The sequence below is a fragment of the Globicephala melas genome, chromosome 3 (assembly GCF_963455315.2).
Source record: "Globicephala melas chromosome 3, mGloMel1.2, whole genome shotgun sequence".
In the NCBI taxonomy this organism is placed as follows: Eukaryota; Metazoa; Chordata; class Mammalia; order Artiodactyla; family Delphinidae; genus Globicephala; species Globicephala melas.
In genome coordinates, this window is record NC_083316.1 from 40072629 (window position 1) to 40100214 (window position 27586).

The following is a 27586-nucleotide window of genomic DNA, read 5'->3' on the forward strand; positions in this document are numbered from 1 at the left end:
GATTTTGGATCATCTTTACTATCATTATTCTGAATTCTTTTTCAGGTAGACTGCCTATTTCCTCTTCATTTGTTAGGTCTGGTGGGTTTTTATCTTGCTCCTTCATCTCTGTGTGTTTTTCTGTCTTCTCATTTTGCTTATCTTACTGTATTTGGGGTCTCCTTTTTGCAGGCTGCAAGTTCGTAGTTCCCGCTGTTCTTGGTGTCTGTCCCCAGTGGCTAACGTTGGTTCAGTGGTTTGTGTAGGCTTCCTGGTGGAGGGGACAAGTGCCTGTGTTCTGGTGGATGAGGCTGGATCTTGTGTTTCTGGTGGGCAGGTCCACGACTGGTGTTGTGTTTTGGGGTGTCTGTGGACTTATTATGATTTTAGGCAGCCTCTCTGCTAATGGGTGGGGTTGTGTTCCTGTCTTGCTAGTTGTTTGGCATAGGGTGTCCAGCACTGTAGCTTGCTGGACGTTGAGTGAAGCTGGGTGCTGGTGTTGAGATGGAGATCTCTGGGAGATTTTTGCTGTTTGATATTATGTGGAGCTGGGACCAGTGTCCTGAAGTTGGCTCTCCCACCTCAGAGGCACAGCACTGAGTGCTGGATGCAGCACCAAGAGCCTTTCATCCACACGGCTCAGAATAAAAGGGAGAGGAAAGAAAGAAAAGAAAGAAAGAAAGAAAGAAAGAAAGAAAGAAAGGAAGAAAGGAAGAAAGAAAGAAAAGAAGGAAGGAAAAGAAAGAAAGAAAGAAGATAAAGTTATTAAAATAAAAAATAATTTTTAAGAAAGAAAAATTTTTAAAGAAAAAAAAAACGGACGGATAGAACCTTAGGACAAATGGTGAAAGCAAAGCTATACAGACAAAATCTCACACAGAAACATACACATACACACTCACAAAAAGAGGAAAAGGGGAAAAAATCATAAATCTTGCTCTCAAAGTCCACCTCCTCAATTTGGGATGATTCGTTGTCTATTCATGTGTTCCACAGATGCAGGGTACATCAAGTTGATTGTGGAGCTTTAATCCGCTGCTTCTGAGGCTGCTGGGAGAGATTTCCCTTTCTCTTCTCTGTTCTCACAGCTCCCAGGGGCTCAGCTTTGGATTTGGCCCCGCCTCTGCGTGTAGGTCGCCTGAGGGCGTCTGTTCCCGCTCAGACAGGATGGGGTTAAAGGAGCAGCTGCTTCAGGGACTCTGGCTCACTCAGGCTGGGGGGAGGGAGGGGTACGGAGTGTGGGGCGAGCCTGAAGAGGCAGAGGCCGGCGGGACGTTGCACCAGCCTGAGGCGTGCCGTGCGTTCTCCCAGGGAAGTTGTCCCTGCATCCTGGGACCCTGGCAGTGGCGGGCTGCACAGGCTCCCCGGAAGGGAGGTGTGCATAGTGACCTGTGCTCGCACACAGGCTTCTTTGTGGCGGCAGCGGCGGCCTTAGGGTCTCATGACCATCTCTGGGGTCCGTGCTGATCACCGCGGCTCGCGCCCGTCTCTGGAGCTCCTTTAAGCAGGGCTCTTAACCTCGCGCACCAGGAAGCAAAGAGGGAAGAAAAAGTCTCTTGCCTTTTCGGCAGGTCCAGACTTTTCCCCGACTCCCTCCCGGTGGTGCACTAACCCCCTGCAGGCTGTATTCATGCCACCAACCCCAGGCCTCTCCCTGCGCTCTGACCGAAGGGTGAGCAGACAAGCCTCTCCGGCTAGTGAGTGCCGGTCGGCACCGATCCTCTGTGCTGGAATCTCTCTGCTTTGCCTCCCGCACCCCTGTTGCTGCGCTCTCCTCCGCGGCTCCGAAGCTTCCCCCCTCCGCCACCCGCAGTCTCCGCCTGCAAAGGGGCTTCCTAGTGTGTGGAAACTTTTCCTCCTTCACAGCTCCCTCCCGGTGGTGCAGGGCCCATCCCTATTCTTTTGTCTCTGTTTACTCTTTTTTCTTTTGCCCTACTGAGGTACGTGGGGACTTTCTTGCCTTTTGGGAGGTCTGAGGTCTTCTGCCAGCGCTCAGTAGGTGTTCTGTAGGAGTTGTTCCACATGTAGATGTATTTCTGGTGTATAATAGCGAGACATGTATGCAAGCAAAATGTCTATGTACAGATTAATGGACAAAGAAGAAGTGGTGCATGTACACAATCGAATATTAGCCATGGAAAAGATGAAACAGTGCCTTTTGCAGCACCACTGATGAACCTTTTCTGTTTAATGAAGTCATATCTCACATGGCACCCGTCATCACCAATATAACGTGCCTGCAGTTGGAGGCCTCAGTTTCTTGCCACATGGATCTCTCCTTAGGGCTGCTTGAGTGTCCTCATGACATGGCAGCTGGCTCACCCCAGGATGAGTGATCCGGCCCGCCGTCCCCACGATTGTCGCGGCTTCGGCCGCTGGGGCCCCTCCAGAGCCGGCAGCCTCAGTGAGGCCGCCCTCCCCTCGGGCTCCGGGGAAGTTCCGTGACGGCGGAGGGAAGAGACCCCGAGCTGGGAGTTCCAGCTCTGGAAACGCGGGCTCCGTTTTCCAGGATTTACTTTTGACATCTGATTATTGTCTATGTTTCCCAACATTTTCACCCTGTGTTGCCCCCTAAAGCCACCTCGGTCTGTTTGCTCTTTTTTTTTTTTAACTTTGATTAAGAATAAGTATGACAAAAAAAAAAAAAGAATAAGTATGATTTTGCTTTACTTCCGGTACATCAAGTTCCAAGACAACTTAATATAACAACATGAACATTGAACTAAAAGTTATGAGAAGCTGCTTTTACTGTTTATGTACTCCTTTAAATCAAAAGAACAAGATGTAAACCTTTTTTATTTATGTCATCTCCTGTGCTTCAGTCTCCTTGGTGCTTTAACATGAAAGAGGCTGATTTACAATCACTTTGGGCAAATTGCCTGTGGAATTCTGAGGACAGGAAATGAAAAAAGTGCAGCACACACCCCCGGACATTCCACACAACATGTAGAATAAACAAACAGGCCCCAAATAGGAAACCAAAAGCTCTTGGTCTTATGTTGAGGAGCACCATGAATGCCCTTTGGGAAAGCATATATTAAAGATGATGAAGTTCTGGGAAAACCCTTCAAGAGGGGTGAAGTTGACCCTGATTAAAGGGTCAACTTCCCCCTTATGTCTAAAGTATGGTGAGTAGTTTTAATGTAGGTAAATTCTGTTACCTGCATCAACATTATGAGAGAGGAGTACCATATTACAGACCTGTGCTTCGCAGACCTTAACAGGAGTCTGGTTCTCTGGGGAACTTGTTGCGATGTAGATACTGATTCAGGAAATCTGGGGAGGGCCTGAGATTCTGGATCCTGCACAAGCTCCCAGGTGATGCAGTTGCTGCTGGTCTGCAGGCCACAGTTGGTTTTCAGGCACCTTCTTCAACAAAATCATTGGTGGTGGTTTCCTGCTCTTTATCTATAATACAGTGGTTTTCAACTCTGGGTGATTTTAGCCCTAGGGTAAATTGGCAGTGTCTGGAGACATTTTTGATCTTCACAACTCAGGGGGGCTGCTAACTTCACATGGCTAGGGCCACAGATGTTGTCAAACACCCTACAATGCATAGGGTAGCCCCTGGTAACAAAATTTCCTGACCCAAAATGTCAATAGTGCCAAAGTTGAGAAATCCTGCTGTAGAAGTACTGTTTTGTGTATCTCTCATATCAAAAATAATCTGTTGAAAGTGTTCAAAAAAAACTGTGAGGAAAGAGTAGGAACATGTACTATTTAGTTTGGAGTAGAGAGTGAACAGTGTTTAAAACTGTCTTCAAATATATGAAAGGCCATTATGCAGAAGATGGTAACCAGCTGTTCTCCATCATCCTTGAAGAATGAACAGGAAATGTACATAAACGGACTTCTGCTACCCATCCATTCTTTTTCTGCATCTTCCACGCCAGCCAGGCAAATCTCTCCATGATCTTGCAACCATATTTGTCCCGTTCTGTATCTTATTACTTGCAGAGACTCTCCCAAATCCTTGGGACATATTTTCCTCTCACTGCCAAGTTGTATCTCTCCCTCTCCTTAAAAATCTAACTTAAAATTTCCAGCTCCATGAAGTCTTCCTTAACTAAGATGACATAGTTTCCAGTTCACTTCTATCTACCACTGGCCCACTTTCTCCTTCAATGTATTATCTTTCATTCTATGAATATGTTATTGCCCATCTATGTACAAGGAGCTGTGCTAGATTTTGAGGAAGGATAAGGAAGATGAGTAAGAGAGTCCCTGCCTTTAAGAATTTTCCAATCTAGGGGAAAAAAAATCTCACACAGGTAACTACAACATAGATAGTATTTAATAATTATTTCTCTGAGGGATTTTTTTAAAAAATAAAAGAAGAGGGCTTAGTAGTTAAAAGATTATTTCCAGGTGGGGAGATCAAAGGAAGACTTTATAAGTAGGTATACAGAAGTATCTTTTTATGAAGAATAATTTTCTCTAAGTTGTGTAAAATTTTGTGCATCAAATAAGCATTTAATATTGTTACCAAAATTTGAAGGTTATTAATTAGAGCATGGAATGAGTTGGAGTCTGAATTTAGACTGTACTTATGGCAGAGTTTACAGTGAATAAGGAAAGAAATTTTTTTCTGTTTACACGTAGCTGTATATCATGGTTTTAACAGAGGAGAGTGAATTTAATCACCTCTGAATATACCTTATGATGCTGTGTGATTTTATAAGGGCGTACTCTTTGGGAAGAATTTTTAGTTACATCTAGGAGGGGAATACTTTGGAACTTCACAAGTATGCTTTAAAAACCAGTACCAGAGATGGAATTTGGCACCATCCAGTTGAGAGAATTTGGCACCATCCAGAACACTTTCAGGAGAGAGTCTCACCTATAAAAGATTTCCATTACCTGAACTACAAAGAAATTGAAGAGATTTAACCCTCAATGAATATGTAGTGTGTGCCAGACATTGAGTAAACTCTTTAGATATATCATCTAATTTAATCTCAACAGATTAGCCTCTCAACCTGTGAGGCTATCACCACCAACAACACTAGAAGGAGACGTCAGTGCTAAGTATAAGCTTCCACCCATTGCTTGATTCAGAGAGGGAAGCAGAGCAAATCTCGAGCCTGCATAAGCCAGCTCTGGGTGGAAACAGTCAGCTTGCCTTCCCTTTCGTAGCAGCAAGGAGAAAGCTACCTCTCGAGGCTTAAATGGTGATGCTTGTATCCTCCGTTGTCAAAACAGGAAAATGAAGCTGTTTACATTTCATAGTGGCCATGGTTTGCTGTGGGGATCACTACTGGAAAATTATCCGTGACTGCATTAGTCATGTGTGAGCATGAGTTTCTGCCAGCTCCTTCCCACACATTCTGAAATCTTTAGTTCTGGGAAGGGTACAGATACTGAATTACTATGGGATTTTGTTTGAATGTTAATACCTATGTTCTTCAAAGTCATTATGTTGATTTCCAGTCAGTAATACAGTTAACATTGCAGACCTTTCTTGTTCCCATTCTTTGAGTGTCATTGCTCTTTTTAATAAGTGCTCAGCTTTGAATGGTAACCTCAAGAATGCCTTCATAATTTGAAACATAGTGGAATCTTAGTTAACTCTATGTAACTGGACTTTGTTTTCCCTCTTAAAGTTCTAGGCTTCTGCATATCATTCAATGTTGATGTGAAAAACTCATTGACTTTCAGCGGCCCAGTGGAGGACATGTTTGGATATACTGTTCAACAATATGAAAATGCAGAAGGAAAATGGTAAGTTAATGGGTTTTGTTGTTGTTGTTTAGTTTTCTTACAAGGTAATGGAAAATATTATTTGGTTACAGTTCGTTTTATGAATGAGACTTAGAATGAATCGTTTATGGTAGGAAATGCAGTCTAATCATTTGGTAATGGAAACTGAAAAGGTGAAAAAGGAAAAATTCCTTGGCAATATTAAAAGACATGGTTAGTGATTCTGTTGAAACCTGGGTTGACCTCAAGGAAGATCCTTATCCAAAATAGTCATTGTTTTGTAAGTAGGTTATTCTGGCAAGAGTTCTTTAATTGTTCTCATTTTAGCATGGCTGAAATTCAGCAGGAGGTATTGGGAGGCAGATGAGATCACTTCCATAATATAATATTGGGCTTATATTTTTGGTGCTTTACTGACCTACTGAGTTTGGTCTATTACTTATAATGAACCTTACTGAATTTCTTTTATACACTTTAAAAACCCTTTAATATTGGTTAAGTTCACTTTAGTATGTTTTTTTAAAGCATATTTAACTTTTGAAAATTATACAAAATTATTAGAGTTCTTTTGCTTTATATTTAACATAATTTTTAGGGAGTCTTTTTTTTTTTTAATTGGACCTTGTAGAAAAAGAGAACAGGAGTTAAACTTTGCTTCAGTTTAGTAACTTAAACTAAACAAGCCCACTTTTCTAGTGACTACAGTAATACAAACAAAAATGGATCTATATCTATTTGGAAAACAGTGAGCTATCTCTCTACTATATTTCACAGATGAAAAGATGTGACTTTTCGATATTTCACTTTCTAGACTTGCTTAATTTGACAATAATCCTCTAAATAGTATCAAAGTAAGAATTTGAGTTCTCACATTTTTCAAGTACAGATATTGTATCCTGGGTATAAACTAAAATTTGTGGAGGTGCTTCACTCTTCTTCTCTCCCTATAAATATCTCAGATAAGACATCTAATAATAGAGTATGGGTTTTTATATCCTCTGTCTTTCAATCCTATGCTCTCACTTTACCACCCACCTCCTTTTTTAAGGTTAAATGGATAAAGTCATCCCTCTAGACACCAATTTTATTCTTTTAGGCATTATGTCTGCAATTCAGGGAGTTCTACCTCTGGGAGAATAATGTGAGTGGGCCAACTGGTCAAGCTTCTCTTTGTGCATAAGCTAGAATAAACTGACACTCAGTGCATGTTTTTCTTAAAAAGCTTAACTTTTAGATAAAACACATATTACAGTGAATTTTCACTTATTACTAATAGTTACATAAATTTTAAAGAGGAATAGCAAAACTTAAAGTCTTAAACCACCTACTTAAAATGAACTGTCTTTTTAAAGAATAGTCAAATAACAGTCAGCCCTTCCTATTCACAGGTTTCGCATTCACTAATTAAACCAACTATGGTACCAGAGTTGCGGTGGGCGGACTGTACCAGGCTGTTTTATATAAGGGACTTGAGCATATGCGAAGTTTTGTAGCCACTGGGGGCCTGGAACGGATGCCGAGGGATGACCGTATTGTTAGCAGATTTTATGAAAGTCTGGTTTTCATTCTCTGATAGTGAGGAAAGCCTGTAAGCTTCCTCCCTCATCCAGTCCTGTCTCTGATTTTAGGGCAGTCTGCTATCAGAAGCCCTGAATTATCTGAATGAATCTTAGTAGAGTAAGAAGGCATTCATATTTCCTCTTGGGACTTTAGTGCACCCATACGATTTCTTCAATTCAAGAAGGAGGAAGTGAGGCTTGATTCTTAAGCTGAATCTTGAAAGATGACTTACCTTTCAATAACATAAGAGATGTCACTCTAAGCTGGGAAGCTACATAAACAAGGGCATAGACCTGAGGGTAAGTGAGAGTGTTGGTAAGCAAACAGATCTGACGTTGGGATGATAGAGGGGAAAGACCTTAAAAGCCAGACAAAGGAGCTTGTACCTAAGTAGAGGGTACTGAGAAGCCATTATAGGTTGTTTTATGAAACTTAGTTTAGGAAATTATGTATAGATTGGATTGGAGAAAGGAGTGCCTGAAATCGGGGAAATCCACAGACAAGCAAGGACAGCAATCTGCTTAAACAATGAGGCCTGGACAAGGAGGGCGAACTGCAATGAAAGAATAGTGTACCCGAGATAAATGTAGGTGAATAATTAAATCTGAGTGGAAGTCTGGGAATGGCAAATGAAGGTATAGGAGGTGTCAAACACATTCCAAAATGTCTACACTGGATTACCGGGAAGTGGGTAGTCATTCAGAGACAAATGTACAGGAAAGGAAAATCAGTTTTATCAGGAAGTTGATGAGTATGGTTTTAAACAGCTTGAGTTCAAGGTAATGTCTAGGTACTTGGAAACTTCAAAATGGAAAACAGAAAGAGGGAGAAGTTAATGTATTAGGGGACATGTTTAGAAAGCAAGAACTGGTTTGGGTTCCCGCTTGCAACCCTGTGCATTGCCCAGCATCCGGCACAGGACCTTAAGCATAATATGCACTCGATAATGCACTCCACTCAGTTGGCTGAACAACCGAATCTAGTTTAACTTCCTGTCCTCATTGATGAAAAAACGCATGAAAAAGTAAGGTTAAAAGTGACTCTCCCATTAACTATTATCAAAACAAAGTGTTGGCAAGTATGTGGAGAAAAGGGAACGTTTGTACATGTTAGTGGGACAGTAAATTGGTGCAGCCACTGTGGAAAACAATATAGAGGTTCCTCAAAAGAACTGAAAATAGAGCTACCCAGTTCTGGGTAAATATCAAAAGGAATTGAAATCAAGATCTCAGATATCTGCATTATTCACATGTTCACTGCAGCATTATTCACAATAACCAAGACTTGAAAGCCATCTAAATGTCCATTGTCAGATGAACAGATTTTAAAGATATGTTATATACATACAGTAGAATATTATTCTGCCTTAAAAAAAGAGGAAAAATTTTCCATTTGAGACAACATGGATGAACCTGGGGGACGTCTTGCTAAGTGAGATAAGCCTGATGCAGGACAGATACCACATGACTCCACTTATATGAGGAACCTAAAATAGTCAGACTCGTAAAAGCAGAGCATAGAATGGTGGTTACCAGGGGTTCAGAGGAGGGGAAAACAAGGAAGCATTAGTCAAAGGGTACAAAGTTTCAGTTAAACAAGATGAATAAATCCTAGAGATTTACTATACAGCACAGTGCCTATAGTTAGCAATACTGTGTTGTACACTTAAAATTTGTTAAGAAGGTAGATCTTAAGTTGTGTCCTTATCACAAAATAATAATAATAAATAACAACAACCACTACTAAAGAAAGCAGGAGGAAACTTTTGGAGGTGATGCATATGTTTATGGCATAGATTGTGGTGATGGTTTTAAGGATGTATACTTATCTCCAAACTCATCAAGTTGTATACATTAAATTGGTACAGCTTTGTGTATGTCTTTCATACTTCAATAAAGTGTTTTGTTTTTTGTTTTTTTTTGCGGTACGCGGGCCTCTCACTGTTGCGGCCTCTTCCGTTGCGGAGCACAGGCTCCGGACGCGCAGGCTCAACGGCCATAGGCTCAGGGGCCCAGCCACTCCGCGGCACGTGGGATCTTCCCAGACCGGGGCACGAACCCGTGTCCCCTGCATCGGCAGGCGGACTCTCAACCACTGCGCCACCAGGGAAGCCCCGTTGTTGTTGTTGTTGTTTTTAAAGTGACTCCCCTAGGGAAATATAACTACTTGGGGCCAGAGCAGAAAATAGGGCTCAAGTCTCTCCACTCCCAGTCTAGGACTGTTGTCCTTATTAGAACTATATTAAAAAGTAAATGTTGATAATAACTGTATCTGGCGTATAATACTTTACATTTTAATATGTGTGTGAGAGTTTGTGAGCATTTGAATGTATATATGGATATCAGATACTTTGATTCCATTCTGACATTCCATATTTACAATGATTTTATGGAAAAGGTGTGAAAAATCAGGGAAACAAAAACAGTGTGGTCAATTGAATTTAAAAGTAAATAAACTACAAAAATCTAAATGTCCAAATCTTTAAGGATGGCATGGTAGCAACATACCATTCTAAAGAGATCCAGGCACTGGTCATGCAAAATAAATTTTAGTAATATGTTTGGATATTCTGTAAGTGTTTATAAAATCAGGATGCAGACTTATTTTAAGAAATGGACTATGAAATAATTGACATATTTGGGAGAACATGAATTTTGTTATTTAATTTTCTCCAGAGGTGGGAATCTGGAGTTTTAATTAAAAAAAAAAAATTTTTTTTTTAAATCATCCTGACCCATCTTACATCTTGCTGACGTATGCGTAAACGAGTACTTGTTGACCCATAACAAGTGCAGTCTGTGTATTTGAAAAGCATTAGTTTAAATCTTTGGAAAGAGTAAACAGTTAACAGAAAAGGCGGCCTATGCCCCTCTTTATGTTTCAGAAGTTTCCTGTGGAGTACAACCTACTTTATATCTTTGGCTCGGAAGCCACATGTTTTTTCAGTAGCAGAACACATTATACTTCTGATTAAATTCAGCTGTTGTTCATTATGATTAGCATGAGCTGGAGCATCCAAGTAACTGCAACGTGGTTCAGAAGAATCACAAAGAATACAATTGGTTTAATAATTTTGCTTTGAAGAGAAGAAACTCAAATGTGCTCAGCATTGCGCAGCCTTCCAGAGTTAGTGGTAATCACCAGTATAGCAGGGCTCTGCCAGATGGGAAAAAAATGAGACGCTGGTGTGGGACTTTCCACTCTTTGTTGTTCTTTGCTTCCTTCCTTCCAGCATGTGCACCCACCCCTCTGAGTGCTATCTAAGCATCCATTCTTAGGGGCTTCGGTGACTTCAGTGGGCCTGTCTTTTCAAAATAGATTCTCATGATGCAAATACTTCCCTAGTCAATCCCCAACCCAATATATATCAAAATGTACTGGCTTCATGCCTTTACCCTAGAGGACCCTGCTTTGTGCCAGGTAAGGTTTACTAGTGGGCTCAAGTGACTGATGCCCTGTTTCCAATGTATGTGTGTTTTAAATAAAGCCTATTCAAGCTTGGGGTGAAAAGACTTTTTAAAAGTTTTACCAAATTTTCTCTCACATATTTTAATATAAAGTTTATTTTAAATTGCTTATAATATCTTTTGAAGTTGAAATTTCCTCTTTGCCAAACGTCAGTTCTTTGGTTCATCTCACTTCTACCCCTCTACCTTTCATGACTGAAAAGCACAACAGCTCATGGGGCCACTGTATAACTTCATTCTCTAAGACGACCAAACACTCTGTTGGTTTTTGTTTTTTGTTTTTTAATGCCTGGCAGGAGGTACTTGGCACTCTGATACAGACTTTGGCTTGGAGATCAGGAGAGAGTTAGGTGAAAAGAAATAATGTAAATATGAGACAACAATCTCCAGGAAACTATCTTTTACAGAAGAAAAACATATAAATATGAAACAGAGCAGTCAGAGGCCAGCTACCCTTCAAATAAATATAATAGCAGTCATATTGACAAAAATAACTATTATGAATAGGAAGCATTTCTCAGTTTATTAAATTTTATATTTGGAGCTTTTTCATGGAGAAGAAGTGTTTCTCTGACTTTGATAACCTTTGAGTTCATCAGGTGTTTCTCTAGTGATCAATAATGAGACCCAGAACATTCTTTAATCCTCAATCTGCATACAAATCATTGCAATAATATCATATAAAAAGCAGAAATTTAATATAAATAAAATTTAACGAGTTAAAGCAAACTTGCATTAAAGTTTAAAGTAACAATATCCATCGTTCATGAAACAATGTGCTTTGGGTCTTCACCTTGACCTTGTGTGTTTGAGTGAATATGACTGTTATCCTCATTTTCTAGACAGGAAGCTGGGACTCAGAGAATGAATTGCCAAAGGTTTAACACAGCGAGTGTGACAGGGCCAGGATGTGGAACCCCAGCCTTATGCCTTCAGCCAGTTTGCTCCTATAACAGCAAGAATTCTCTACAGCCTTGACCTGTGGAAATGCCTGCTGTGTCACCCAAAGGCATATATGGTATTCTGCTTAAGCAAAATATCCAGCCTCTAAAGTGGAAAAAAAAAAGACTTCACAGTTAGGACCTCTTAGCTGGTCACATGAATGACCAGGTATTCCTTATTCAGATTCTTAGAGCATTTGATGCAGTCATAATTTATTCGTTCAATAAATATTTATCGAATGCTGATTTTTATATCTGGCTCTGTTAGAGTCACTCAGGATATATGAGTGAATGAATAGGTGAAAATTCCTGCTGTTGTGGAGTTTATATTCTATTGGGGATGGACAAACAAAAAACAAATAATAAACTTAATAAACAGGTAGGTTATATGTCAGAATGTAATAAGTGCTGTGAGAAAAAATAGAGCAAGATAGTGGGGCTTGAGAATACTGAAGATTCCTAAAATTCCATAAACTCTATGCTGATATTCTTCTAGGATCTTGTCATTTTTATGCAGCTTGGGAAAAGTGAGGCTTTCTTAGGATTAAGGGGTGGGATATATTCCAGAGTTGCATGTTTGATGTCAGAAATACACAAATTTTATATTCTACATCCTGTGTCCTGCTTACCCATTCTTTATCACTGATCCCAGCTCTCAAACTCCCTGTCTCAGTCCTAGCCTACTACGCTCTACCGTTTTCTGAGTTCTCACACCCCAGGCTTTACTTATCCAGAATATACAATAGGCCATGGCTCCAGTTGCTATATCAGGTTATTTCCAATTATCATCATACTCTAGAGGTTTCTATTGGCCTAGGGTTCAAATATAAATTCCAGAACCTTTCCTTCAAAGTCTACTGCTTGCCAGTCTCAACCTTCCTACTCCAGGTTATACAGAAGCTTTATGCTGTGTTCCAGTCACCCATACTTCCTCATTACCTTCCATTTTCAGCCCTCATGCTCCTGTTTCCACATTTTTGCCTGGGATATCTGTGATCTCTCTTGTCTCCTGCCTTATAACCTAATAACTTTATTATTAACATACTGTTCAGAACTCACTTTTTTATAGATTGTTCTAGATTTTCCCCAGTTAATGGTTCATGTTTTCCAGCTAATTAGTACTCCTCCATACACTTATAATTTGTTCTATTCAGATGATGGACTCTTAGAATTGGAAGGGTCTTTGGAGGCCTGGAGTTTGCGGCATGTGGGCTCTGGTTAGGTGCACAAGCTCAGTAGTTGCAGTGCGTGGGCTTAGTTGCCCCGCGGCATGTAGGATCTTAGTTCCCCAACCAGGGATCGAACCTGGGTCCCCTGCATTGGGAGGTGGATTCTTTACCACTGGACCACCAGGAAGTCCCACATCCCTCTTTAAAAGCTTCAATAGTTCCCAACTCTCCCCTCCATACAATAAATCCAAAGTTCTTAAAGTGCACTGTAAGAACATATGTGATCTGGACCCTATTTACCTTGCCAGACTCAAGTTCCACTCCAGCTACCCTGAGTTACTTGAACTTATCGAAAGAGCCATGTGCATCCCTTCTTGCTTCTAAGACTTTGCTGAAACTGCACCAAGTTCAGAACTATTCAATATGGTAATAGTACATTTATATTTTTGCTTCTCCCCTAAGTTTTAAGCAACCTTAAAAATTGTGTTTTATCCATTTTATATTCCCAGTGCCTGGCATTAATGCTGAGCATGTAGGATTTTCTTTATAAACATTAATCAATCTGTCTAGTCTCAACTTAAATACTTTCATAACATATCCACTACTTTTCTCCGAACTGTTTTAACTATAAAGCTTGTTTAATCAATCACATTACAAAAGGTTTTGAAAAATTGGGGAAAAAAAACTTAAAGCCTAACCATAATTTCCTTAATAGAATTTGTTTTTTGGTGTACTCCCTTTTAATCTATGTTCTACATAGATAGAGTTGTCCATCATCTGAAAATATGTATATAATAATAAAAAGAACCAACACTTAGATAGCACATGTTATAAGCCAAATACTGTACTAAGCATTCTATATACATTAGCTCATTTAATGTTCATGATGATCGTGTCAGGTAGCTACTCTTATTATTTCCATTTTACAGACGAAGGAACTAAAGCACAGAGGATAACTGGCTTGTCCTAAACCATACAGCTAAGTAAAGGGTAAAACCATGATTTGAACTCATGAAGTCTGGCACCAAAGTTCATGCTATATTTTACGGAGAGGATTAAATTACTTAGGACATGGAAAACACTTAAAACAGTGTTCTGCACATGGTATAAATTCAATAAATGCTGGCTGTTTTTATCATTGCTGTTATAATAAGTACATTGAATATAATTTGGTATCTTTCACTTCAAATTGTCATAGGTTTTCAACAAATTAGGTAGGTTTTTACTTTAAATTAGGTCATAACTAATTTTTTATCCTACCATGCAGTCTTATTAACTATTTTTTTATGACTGCACAATATTCTATGGAATGAACCTACAATAATTAATTAGTCTTGCTGTTGATCACACTTCTTTTAAACTTATGATTATATATACCACTATAAGCATTATATCTTTATGCATCAAGCTTGTTTCCTTTAATTTAGGTCATTTTTTTAGGATAGATTCCCAGAAGAATTATGCGTTAAGGGGTTTGAACATTTTTATGGTTATTTATGTATATCAGAAATGGCTTTGCAAAGGCATTATATCACAACTATGTTTTAGGGAGTCTGTTCAACAATTCAGTATTTGCAATTGTTGTAAAACTTATTTCCACAATACTAGCTTTGTCCAAAGGACTTACACAAAATAAATCCCATCCCTTTTCAATATGACAAACTTTCAAATTTTGAAAATTTTTAAAAGGAATGCCCAATCCACCTGCACTCCTTCACAACCTTTCAACTCTCCTTCAGACGTTTTTTTCTCCATGCTAAACATCCTCAACTTTCCCTCAAGCATCTCTGGTCTGACAGAATTACCAGAATCTTAACTATCTGAGTCATAGTCTCCTAAATACATTCCATTGTGCCTATGTCCCTCTTAATTTGGAGATTCCAGACATGGCCCGACAGTGCAGAGCACAGAGGGGCTATCACTTTCCTTGACCAGGGCATCTATTTCTAGCAATGATGCCTAAGGTCACATTACCATTACCATTTTTGGCACTAAAATACACTGTTGGCTCATGTTTTCTTGCTGTCAACTAAATCCTCCATGACTTTTTCACACGAACTTCTATTAAGTCAGGTTTCCGACATTCTGTACTGATGTAGATAATAGTACACAGTTAAGTGAAGTTGTTTACATAGGTTCTTATTAAACTTTACTAGTTCAAGTTTCTTGTTCCAGAATGTTGACACTTCTGAATGCCCAAATTGGTATTTTGATTTACTTGATGAGTACCTTTATGCTTTCTGTGTCTTCACTTGTCATTAACAAAGATATAGCCTAAGTCAATCCCAAGTGCAGTCTTATGGTATATAATTAGAGTCCTTTGGTTGCTAGTAATGTGTCTGGTTTTTTTTAAATTTAATTTAATTTATTTTTTTATACAGCATGTTCTTATTAGTTATCCATTTTATACATATTAGTAATCAGTGTGTTTGGATATAGCTGTTTAGCCAGCAATGAATCAGCAGCTGTGGATCCCAACAAGTACCTTAACATTCAACCACATTCACCCATCCTGTTCCTGAAGATATCATAGGAAACCTTGTTAAATGGCTTGCTAGGACTAAAATAAATCATGATTATATTTTTTCCATTAATTATTATTAGACTGATTTCATACTTCTGTCAAAAAAAAACAATAAGTGATTTTAAACCTGAGTCTCATAACTATCCTTATTTTAAGTGCCTACAAACTAGTATATACTAATATTAAACCTTATGATATAATGTTTATATTTCCTGACCTCTCTATGACATTATCAATTCCTCGTGGGAAAAAGTCATTTATACTTCCATGTGTGTTTTGTAAATTAACACAGCAGCAGGCTTAACCAATAATTATGATTTCAGCCCCCAAATAAAAAAAAATGTGTTAAAGTAACATATAATACAAGAAACTAAAATATTCTCAAGTCTCTCTCCTATATATTTTACTGTTTTTTAATTTAAATCAATCTGCAATTTGAAGAAGACACTCTGCTTATTTTAGATAACATTAAGTTACTGAGGATGGCTATCTAATTATGTCTATGGGAGCTACTGTCAATCGTCTTCGAACTAGTCATACAGTAACAAAAATAAAATGTTTCTCATTATTCAAAAATGTTAATTGAGTTATTTAATTTCCAGGGTGCTTGTTGGTTCTCCTTTAGTTGGACAACCCAAGAACAGAACTGGAGATGTCTATAAGTGTCCAGTTGGGAGAGGTGAATCATTACCTTGCATAAAGTTGGATCTTCCAGGTATGTAAAGTCAAAATATTAAAGTCTGGGACTTCCCTGGTGGCGCAGTGGTTGAGAGTCCGCCTGCCGATGCAGGGGACGCGAGTTCATGCCCCGGTCCGGGAAGATCCCACATGACGTGGAGCTGCTGGGCCCGTGAGCCATGGCCGCTGAGCCTGCGCGTCCGGAGCCTGTGCTCCACAATGGGAGAGGCCACGGCAGCGAGAGGCTCGCGTACCGCAAAAAAAAAAAAAAAAAAAAAAGTCTGATCCTAAATTATGCCCAGCATTCTCACTGAAAGTGAATTTCAACCAACTCAGGAAAAGATTAGAAGGAATCTATAAACATTCTCCCATTTTTATTATTCAGATTTACATAAAATGGCATTTTGATGCCTTCTGCCCTTCATTTGCTTTAGAAATTCATCATAGAATATCTATAGATATAGAAAGTCTTACTAGTTTTGTAACTTGTAACCACCTCCATTGTTCAGAATCCTTTGTAAAACCAGTGGTAACATAAAAAGAACTCTTCTAAATAAACCTATCCATCACATTTCCTCCACAAAATTTAACTTAGTGTTTGTGTTTTTTAAAGAAAATAACATGAGAAATATAAATTTAAATTTTAAAAAGAATTGCAAAAGGTAAATTTATATTGAAATGTATGTATTTGATAGAAGTATCAGCATAGTTAGAACATGACTAGGAAATTCCTACTAGAACTATCCAGGAATTGGAAACCTGTCAGTGTTCCGTGCAATATTAAGTACCATGGAAATGACTCATCCTCTTCAGGTTTATTTAAGATATTGTATTTCTCAGTTCTCCTTTTTTTCAATTTCCTACTTGTTTATTATGAGCATTTCTTTCTTTACATTCAAGAACATAGCTACTTTAATATGTCTTGCCTGATAATTCCAACATCCGTAATATCTCAACATCGCTTTCCACTTACTACCTTTCTCTTGAGGTTAGGTCATATTTTCCTGTTTCTTCTTATGTTTATTAATTTTTTATTGGATCCTGGATTAAACTCTTGAGTTTTAAGTGTGGAGATTCTAGATCTGTTATGTGCCTTTGAAAAGTCTTAACTTTTAGTTTTAGCAGGCAATTTACTTGGCTGAACTCAGTTTCCAAACAACAGTGGGAAGCAGTTAAAATCTCTATTCAATTCTTCTAATTTTTTAGCTGGGCTGTGTGACGTTTACCCCGCACATGTACAGTTCAGGTCATTCAGATGTTTGGAAAGAATATCTGTATATACTCAAACTCTCCTTTTGTGGCTCTACTTTCCAAGATACCCCCCACTTCACTTGGCACTGCTGTCATTGCCCCATTCTCTGTCCTCTGTTTCTTCTAGACAGGAAGACTGTGAGGTCTATCTGAGGTTTAGCCACTGACTCAGGCCTTCCCTTAGGGGAAAACAAACAAACACAAAAACAGGAAACTCATCCAGTTCTAATCTCTTCTTACAAGTATAGACTCCCTTCCAGTTTCTGCCTGCTCTTGGTTGCTTTCCAGTGCCTTCGGACGGTTGTTTCATACATTTTTTTTCCCTTTTCCTAGAGCTTATAGTTGTTATTTGCAGAAGAGTTGTTCTGATAAGAGCAACTCCTCCATTACTAGAAACTGGAATAGAGTTTTAACATTAGTGTGAAGATGTTGGCTACACCGAGAACAGTACGGAAGTTTCTGCTGTAGTCTCTCATGTCCCAGGAATGCTCATCCTGTGTCAACGGTAGTATAAAAAATTCTAATCTAGATTATTCAAGACCAGTTCCAGATGCTTTTAAAGCAAACCAGACTGGATTCTGGGACAAAGACCAGTGCTCAGTTTAGGAGGTGATTTTGACCTTTCAGGAATCTCTGCTTCCATTCCATTAAATCTACATGTAATCTTAAGGTAAGAAAAACTTCTAGGCATGAACAGTGAGACAAATCTTTCTTGAACTTGAGTTTTGCCACTTTCAATTATTTTAGCACTCTGCTAAGCAGGGTTTAGAAGCTTTTGCCTTTCCTGTCCAATCTTTTTTTTCTTCTTCTTTTTTATTGTGAGTGAGTGGAACTTCTTTTTGCCAGGTTGGCATGCTTTAGGGCTCAACATTCTTATTTGTTCTGTCAGATGTAGTCCCTTCATTGTGTCTTTACCCAAACTTCCTGACCACTGCTCTAATCTTGCTCCAGTTTTCTTTGTAACCCTCCTGATGTCCCTGTGATGGTGAAACTAATGGTCAAAATCTTGTTTGAGTTTTCTTTTCTGGCCTTCTACCCATTTTCCTCCTTCCTGCCAGAAATCATGTTTCATCATTGGTCATATATAACATGTAGATGTAACATGTTGGATGATTGTATAAGTTTACTTTGCATCTACAATATTATGAGACTAACTATTTTATTTATTTTAGTTAGCAAAAATATGTGAAAAGCTATCCCATGTTCTCATTGCCCTGATAGTTTACAGTTCAGCAAAAGTATGTGAGGCAGTGATCCAGACAAAGTTTCTGAGACAAAAGCCAGAATGTTTTAATGAGAAGACACTTAATTTTACTTTGTTTTCCACCGTCATAAACGTTTCTTCTATTTTTAGTTAATACATCAATTCCCAATGTCACAGAAGTAAAGGAGAATATGACATTTGGATCAACTTTAGTCACCAACCCAAATGGAGGGTTTCTGGTAAGAAAAGGAGGAGTCAAGATAGTTAATGAACCAAGAATTATATTACAAATCTTTATAAAATCTGTTATATAATTTTTAATCTTATGACTTTAATTTTTTAAAAGGCGTGCGGGCCCTTATATGCCTATAGATGTGGACATTTGCATTACACAACGGGAATCTGTTCTGATGTCAGCCCCACATTTCAAGTCGTGAACTCCATTGCCCCTGTACAAGGTACAGATTTTATGCAATGTTTGTGCAGTGTTTGAAAAGAGTAAGCAATGAATGAGACATATATATACACGGGAGCATACCAAAAAGCTTGAAGTATTTTCTCGGCTACCAGCATTACCAATTTAGGTAAATGTTTGCTTTGCCAATATATAACCAAACCTCACTGCTATTTTGGAATTGATATTAGTGTAAATAACCTTTACAGAGTCATGTCTAAACATCAGAGCTAAAGCTTTCACATTGTTTTTATTTAAAGGGTGAGTTTCTTTGAGAAAAGTAACCTCATTTGAAATATACACAGAATGAGAACTGTATAGAGAGTTCATATTGAGAAAATTTCCAAAGATAACTCAGACAGTGTTAATTAAAATTAAGTAGGTATGGGTTTCACTTGATGTGAATCCCAAACCAATTGTTACTGAATGCAAAGAGTATTTTTTATCACTCTTCTTCTGATTTAAAAAACTCTTTTTTCTGATTTTAAAAGTAATGTGTCCACTTTGTAGGATATCAGTTCATCTTTTAAAATGAGTTCCTTTTAGCTGCGAAAACATTTCATATACCTCTAAAGACAGACACCAAATTTGCACGATTGAATCTTTTTCTTGCAGAATGCAGCACTCAGCTGGACATAGTCATAGTGCTGGATGGTTCCAACAGTATTTACCCCTGGGAAAGTGTTACAGCTTTTTTAAATGACCTTCTTGAAAGAATGGATATTGGTCCTAAACAGACACAGGTAAGGCTTCATGTTTTGATTTCTGTTGTCCTAAACATACAAATGCATGGAGTTTTAATGACAAATTCTTCTGAAAATAAATTAATCAATAAAGCTAAAATTTAGGATGAGCTTTGTATTCCATATCCCTGTTCTTATTCCTGCACGTTACTGGCAGGCTGTTTATTTTCTAAGCAGAAAGTATTACGAAAGCTGCATTTTCAATGCTCTGAGAAAATATCCCCTATAGATATCTATAAAATCATACTTTAATTCTTAATTATTAAATAAGCATAGCCACCTTTGGTAATATCAGAGCAGGGTTTCAGAATTTGTAGAAACTATTCTGATATGCCATCATAGTGTCTTTTCTCCTGTTGTACAGATAAATTAGGAATTGGCCACAGGATACTGCTGTAAGTCTGTTTTCCCCTATATTTAATAATTTCTTTTCTTAAGTAAAAAGCAAATGCTCCAGGCTTTAGCTGCAGTAAGTTGAATAATTGGGTGTTTTTCTCCCCTTGAGTCTCTGTTTCTAAACACATCCCCCTTTATTGCTACTAAATAAAGTGGAACTTCCCACATGGCTCTTCCACTTTAGACAGTGAGTTTGGGTTTAATCAGTCTAACGTTCATTAATATTATATGGCCACATGGCTTAAAATATGGATAAGACACAATGGATAATAGGAAAATTAAATGTCAAAGTGAGGACAGTGCCTTGAGGGTAGGAATTAACACTAGAATCAGAGTCAAAAATGGCTGTTGCAGAGTCTGGGGACCTCAGGAGAGCACAGGAGACGACTGGGCTGCACACGCAGTCCAGTGTTCTTTTCTTTTTCTCTGAGAGCTCTACTCTTGGAAAAATTTCTGGGACACTGAAAAAGTTGTATGACTGCATTAATATTTGTCACACCTGCATTAAAATTGGGATATATGGGCTTCCCTGGTGGCGCAGTGGTTGAGAGTCCGCCTGACGATGCAGGGGACACGGGTTCGTGCCCCGGTCCGGGATGATCCCACATACCAAGGAGCGGCTGGGCCTGTGAGCCACGGCTGCTGAGCCTGCGCGTCCGGAGCCTGTGCACCGCAACGGGAGAGGCCACAACAGTGAGAGGCCTGCGTACCGCAAAAAAAAAAAAAAAAAAATTGGGATATAAATAGACACACACATCTATATACACATATATGTATGTGTGTGTATACCTATGTATACACACACATACATATATTACATTCATGCATATGTACATATACATACATGTATCTGTTTATATATATTTTATATTTTTGTATCTGTGTGTATATATATTTTTATACCTTTATGTTTTTTTAAATATATAACATAATTTTATTTTATAATATATATTTATATAACACATATTTAAAACATATATATTTTATTAGATATATATATATATATATATATCTCATACATTTTCCCAAAAGGATGGTAGTTGAAAATTGCAAATTAGATCTCAAAGTTCAAAGTGAAATGTCATATGGCTGTATTCCAAGGTTGAATGGATCTCTTTAGAGAGCTAGGTGAGGGGTAATGTTGTGTATATCCCAGTGGACAATAGGGAACTTCTTGAAATCAGAGTAAAATTATTATACAAAATTGTACTTTTCTTATAATCATATCACAAAATGTCAGTTTTCCTCGATGCAAGCTTCTTATCTGCAGTCATCTTCCCAAGTGGATTGCTGGAAGTTTGGAGAGGATATTATCCTTCCTCTTGCCACAGGGCGTCAGGTGGCCTGCATCCTTTAGAAGACCACTCAGAATGGTGACCTGCTCCTCCTTTTTGTACAACACGTGTTCCACATGGACCCTTTTCCCTTCTGAGAACTTCTCTCCCTTCTTCCTTTCCTCTCTTCCCTTATCCTTTCTCTCCTTGGTCAATAAGATTTCATAGAGCCATAAAATTATAGCTGGAAGGGGTCTTAGAGGTCATTTAGCCCCAAATCTCAATTGATGGAGGGGACCTGAGAAGCTAAGTGACTTGTGCAAGGGTCTCTTGCTTGTTGATGGCAGATTTGAACACACAGCTCTCCAACTGCAGTGCAGCTGTCTTTCCTTTCTGAGACCTCTACTTCTAGAGAAGTTTCAGAGCAGGTGCCTCTGATGTCCCTAAACTGTGGTCTCTAGTCCTTTGTCCCTGTGCCTCCTCGGCCAGCCCCCTGGTTGGAAGCAGGCCCGGACTCTTGGTGCTCTGTTGCCTGCACTGACATACCGAAATTCAAACTGCTGATCACAGGTCTCCCCTCTCTCAACACGTTCCCCACAATGAGTTTTCCTCCCTTCCACCTGTTTTATCCACCCCATTTTACCTTCTTATCCAATCCTTTCTTTCCAAAGCTAATGACAGTCTTGGAATATTTTAAAGTTTGTATTCTTTTTTAGTCATCTGAATATTTGATTTTACTTTTAAATTTATCTATTACACTATAAAAATTAATGTTTTTGTAGCTACTTGTGGAAATTAGTGCAGCTGTGACATGTTTGAAGTTTCTCCACAGCTTCAGGAAGCAAACCTACAAGGCTGTTTTAGAGGGATAATCACTGCTTCAGTGGAGATCTATGCCCGTGGCTCAGTTTTGTAAAGAAATAGCTAACAATCAATTGCTTATATGCTCAACCCATTCTGCTGCAGTTTTGATGTTTCCATCTATGAGAACTATAATTAATTTTACATTTCAGTAGTGAGAGTCCCAATAGAGGAGCTATTCTGTCCAGCACCAGTGGAATTCCAGCCTTCCAGAGTGGGCTTCGTGGTGTTTTATGTCTTTCTGGGAGGAAACAGTGGCTCTATTCAGAGGAATGGGGACGATCCCTGGGGTCTAGATGCTGCCAGTGAATGAGAGGGACACAAACTTACTCTGAGAAGAGTCAGGTCACATTTCCTTGGTTCCATGACCCCATTCCTCAAAGAGGAAGATTTCAGAATGCAGCCCTGTGCACTGAGTCATTTGTAGCATCTGCAGATGAGCTGCTTAAATTGCTGAGTTTTTATGTCACATTTTGCTTGTGTCATTCATTATGGAGCTTAGCCAGACTCATTCGTTCATTTATTCACTTGTTTTTCCTGAGGATTTACTGTGTACCAGGCTCTGTGTGAGGGCTTGGGTAATTGTGGAGAATAGACAGATGCGGCCACTGCCTTCATGGAGCCTCTGTAAAAAGCAGTGTTTCTCCAGATGTGGCTCGTGGAATTCCTCCTTCTGAATCCCAGAGGTACTTGGACTGGACCGCAGACTTTAGGAATCAGAATCTCTGAGGGTGGGGCTCCAGAGCCTGCATTTTAAGTAAGCAACCCACATGATTCTTAAATAGGTTAAATTTGAGAAACAGTGGATTAAATGCATTATTAAATTGATGTGTGCGGTGTGTGTGTCTGTGCTATGCTGCACCCTCCAGATGACAGGGACCTCAAGACTGAAGCCTTTATATCTCTTTTTATCCTTGTCAGTGGCCAGCCCAGTGCTCCGCTGTGACATAGTGGCCCTTTAATGAGCACCTGAAGAATAAATGTGTGTATCATAATGAATGTATTTTTGTATTTTTCTCTGATAGGTGAACATTTAATGAGACTTTTTCTAGAACTGGCATTTTAGTATTCTTTTAAGTATATTATTTATATGTTAGGCTTTAGTGTTTATACTTTAGTAATTTCTAATCTTTTTCTATGTTGGTTTAAGTTGTATTAATGACTAGTTTCATAAGTAACTCTCTAAACAAAAGGGATTGAGAAGGACATTTACTAAGCCATCACTTTTGCCAAACTGTATTTAATAGTGTTTTGTGTACAACACATTTAAATACCCTTTAAATTTGACCTTCCTTCAGTGGAGTCAGACAAGAAATTCATTCATAGAAATTTGGAAAGATACTTTCACTTCAAAGAAATGCATACTAAAATGTATGATTTTCTTTCATGTGGTCTTACAGTAATTCTCTCGAAAAACATAGACAATTTATTTTAACAATCATTTTTTTCCTGATTTATTGATAACATAGTTTAAATAAGGTTTTTTTTTTTGTCTTTTGTTTTTGTTTGTTTTCAATTGAAGCACCCAATCCTGCCCTAAGATTGGCAGAATTAACTTCTGGAATTTTCCCTTCCCCTACTTAAATATAAAAATGAATTTCAAGAGATACTGCCCAGAAGAAGATGCAAAGATGGAAAGTTACGAGCTAGATACAGGACTCTTTAAACTCCTCACCCATATCAAGGATATAAAAGCATTAAGAATGAAGTTGACAGATTTGTGAAGTGGATTTCTCTGTAGAAAGAGCCTAGTGAGAAAAGCTTCAGTGAGATCATACAGTGAGATTGGTGTGTGTCTATGAAAGTTGGGACATGCAATTGATGAGCGTCTGACTCCTGCCTGAAATATCTAAAGGGCAAGATAGCTGTCTGGCTGCTGACGGGCGAGTTAAGGCAGTGGGATTGGCCTCACACCCAGAGTTGTCGGTACAAAGAATGTGTTTCCCATGGATCATTATGGAATCAAGTTAGCTCCTGTCCACAGAATCTCCTGGAAGTAAGTGGAGGCCTCTGCACAGAACAGCCGAAGCTATCCCTGATTCCTAGGGACCACAGTAGTGAGATGCATTCACTCAGGCAAGGATGCAGGTGAAGGGAGATCTCCAAAGAGCCCACCAGAAAGATAACACCTGTTAGCACCTACTCCATCTTAGGACAGCACCAGTCAAGTACGAATTTGTGTACCCTGTATTTATCTTCCCTCCCTCCATCGGTGGAGATGTCAGATATTATAGTCAGCAATCTGAGAGAAGAGGGGCAGAGAAACAAAGAAACAGCCAATCATGCCCCTTCCTCAACTACAGGCTTCTCACCTCCCATAAGCTTTAGTAGGGGGAGGAGAGAGGATTTAACTATAAATCAACTTTGATATTTTGTCTTATTGATTTTGTTTTAGTTTAGGTTGAACCATATGAAATTGTTGCTATTTGATCCTTTTTTGACCTACAAATACAGCACTTTCATGTGGTACAACCTAAATTAAAATATAGAGCTTTTTTTAAACAGACATTTTAAAACTAAAAATAATAAAAGTCATAAGACATTTATCTTTCCATCCAGTGAGAGTAGAAGAATTTCACCCTAAAAAAAGTTTTAAAGGAATCATGGACCAAAAAAAAAATTTACATTCTAATTATACCTCATGAGTTCTTGTTTGTTATATCGATATTAATTACAATTATTCACTTGATACAAAAGGTAAAGATCAAATATTATGGCCTACTTTCTGCAGTCACAGATTTTTCATTTAGTAATTGCAATTATTGGAAAGGAGTCTCAAAGATATGGAATGTTTCTGGAAGTAATTTTCACCTCCACAGCAAAAAAAAAGAAAGGGGGAAGGAAGGAAGCAAGGAAGGAAAATAAATTTTAAAACTTTCATTAAAGTTTCCATATAACAATTAGTATACATTAGGAAAATGCAATGCAAGTGACAAAAACATTTACCCTAAATAGTTACTCAGAGTTTCTCCCATGTTTCTGTGTGATCCCATTAACACTTTTTGCAAATATAGTCAAGGAACTTTTGCAAACCAGTTTTTTACCCAAGACAGAGCAAAGGCTATAAAATTGTTTTGTAAAAAACCACCTGTAAAAACAAGCCTGAAACACTCTGAGCTTGCCATAAAAGATACGATGGTATAAACATTATGGAGGTCTTATTGATCCTCAATACCTAAACATAACATTGCTTTTAATAGTAAATGAGAATGATATAAATATGCCATATACAAGTACATTACCCTAAATAAAAGCAGTAACTTGTGAGGCTTGATATAAAAGTTAAATATACTAATGGAACAATGTCTAGACTGTTCCTATCAAGAGTATAGCATAATATTAAACCAGGCAAAATGAAAGAGGGAAATTAATTAAATTTTAGGAATATTATTTATCTTTCTTTTTACGACACATTTTATGGCCATTTCCCTAGGAGCCTAAACTATGAGGCTCCTAATAGGTTAGGCTAATAGCCTAAACTATTCACTGTTTGGAGGTCTGAGAAGAAACCTGTCTGAGCTGTGCAGCCGTATCCTTGTCAGTCAGGCTGTCGTTTCTGAAAGTGATGTTGTGAATGTGGTGAATCTTCTTGCTCACTAGCGTCCTGGTCTCCGTTGTCCTCTACCTCCATTCATCACTCATCTGAGTTATTTTTCCCATGTAGAGTCCAGATCATGGAATTTCCCTGAATAAAAATCTCCTATCCTTGCCTGTGGAATAATACCCAAGCTCTCCATGACTTATAAGACGTTCGTCACCTAGTGGCTGTCATTCCACTGTCTCCTGCCTCCTTCCCTTCTTGCCCTGTAGCCACTCCTACCCTGGCCTTCCCTGAACACGTTGCCCTATGCTCTCATGATTCTCTCTGCCCGGAAAGCCCTTCTCCACCCCAGGCCCCATGTGCGAGGTAAACTTCTGAGACTCAGTTCAAGCGTCACTTTCTCTGTCCTTTTCTGTGGTTATTCCCCCCACCCTTCCCAAGAAAAACCCCTTCCCCTCCATATTCCCACAGCATTTACACACCCTTCGTCCACTGCTCTCATCACTCAGTGGCATCGCTTTTTGTTTCGTGAGTGCGTCTCTCCTGGTGGAATGTGAATTCCACAATGACAGCATTGTGCCTTAATCCTTTTATTTATGGAATACAGTTCAGTGTTTCCTGCATTGCCTAGCACATAGGGGGCAAGTCATTTATGTTGGAAAAATGTAATTTCTGTAATTTTTAATTTCTCCTTGTGTTAAAAATCATTATTGTACTGACCACTATCTCTCACTCTGCTTCATGAAGTCATTGAGCTAGAAGGGACTTGTTTGTGGGGGACACCCCAGATTCCCCTTTACATTGTGTTTCAGGCTTTTCTTTGCAGGTGTTCAACACATCTAGCCCCATTCACCGTTGGTCCTGATTTCTCCCATGTCTTCCCCATTTTAACATCTTCTAGCCTTACATTTTTGAGCATGGGTCAATTTCATTGCAGTATCTTCCATCAAGCAAGAGACCAGCTAAAGACATCCTTTTCTTAGGATCTACATCTTTTTTTTTCTAATAAATTTATTTATTTTATTTATTTATTTTTCGTTGCATTGGGTCTCCGTTACTGCGCAGGGACTTTCTGTAGTTGTGGTGAGCGGGGGCTACTCTGCATTGCGGTGCGTGGGCTTCTCATTGCTGTGGCTTCTCTTGTTGTGGAGCACGGGCTCTAGGCACACGGGCTTCAGTAGTTGTGGTGCACGGGCTTAGTTGCTCCGCGGCCTGTGGGATCTTCCCGGGCCAGGGCTCAAACCCATGTCCCCTGCACTGGCAGGTGGATTCTTAACCACTGTGCCACCAGGGAAGCCCAGGACCTACATCTTTAATTTACCGACTTTATTTGTGTTTCTGAGGAATCATTTCATCTACCTGTGAACCAGTCCTGTTCATCCCTCTCCATAGTGACAAAGGTTAAGCCAGGTTTCAGCTAACACAGCGTTGAATGGTTTGTGTTGACAGTTGATTTGGATTGCAGCCTGTATTACCACCACGTTCATACTCTCATTTAATTGCAGCAGAAGCATGTTGTAGGGCAGGGCTTTTGCACCTTACTTTGGTAAAAGGAAACATAAAATGACGAATGCAAAGTCTGAGCGCTTATCAGATTAAGCAACTGTGTATCCTACAGAAACACAAAAAGCTTTACTGTGCTTCCCTGTCATTACACCCCTAAAGAAGCTATTGATTGGATAATGTTAGTTGTTGAATGAAAACCCAGAAACTTAGCTCATTTTGGGCATTAAAATTTAGGCGCTGGTGTTATAACTCTAACTTAAGAATACAAGGTAATCGTGTAATTCTAAATGAGGAAATAATTCCATTCATTCATGATTCTTTGACTCAGTATACTTAAT

At 38.9% G+C, this 27586-nt stretch overlaps 1 protein-coding gene across 4 annotated transcripts in view; it reads left to right on the plus strand.

Annotated features, from left to right (window-relative positions):
- ITGA1 (integrin subunit alpha 1) overlaps positions 1–27586 on the plus strand; it is a 172453-nt gene that overhangs the window by 59534 nt on the left and 85333 nt on the right. For all 4 annotated transcript variants that reach the window (XM_030881965.3, XM_060295761.2, XM_060295763.2 and 1 more), the window contains exons 2-6: positions 5583–5700; positions 15943–16055; positions 18624–18712; positions 18820–18931; positions 19543–19670. In XM_030881965.3, coding sequence (XP_030737825.1) covers positions 5583–5700; positions 15943–16055; positions 18624–18712; positions 18820–18931; positions 19543–19670 — 560 coding nt within the window. The remainder of the gene's footprint in view (positions 1–5582; positions 5701–15942; positions 16056–18623; positions 18713–18819; positions 18932–19542; positions 19671–27586) is intronic.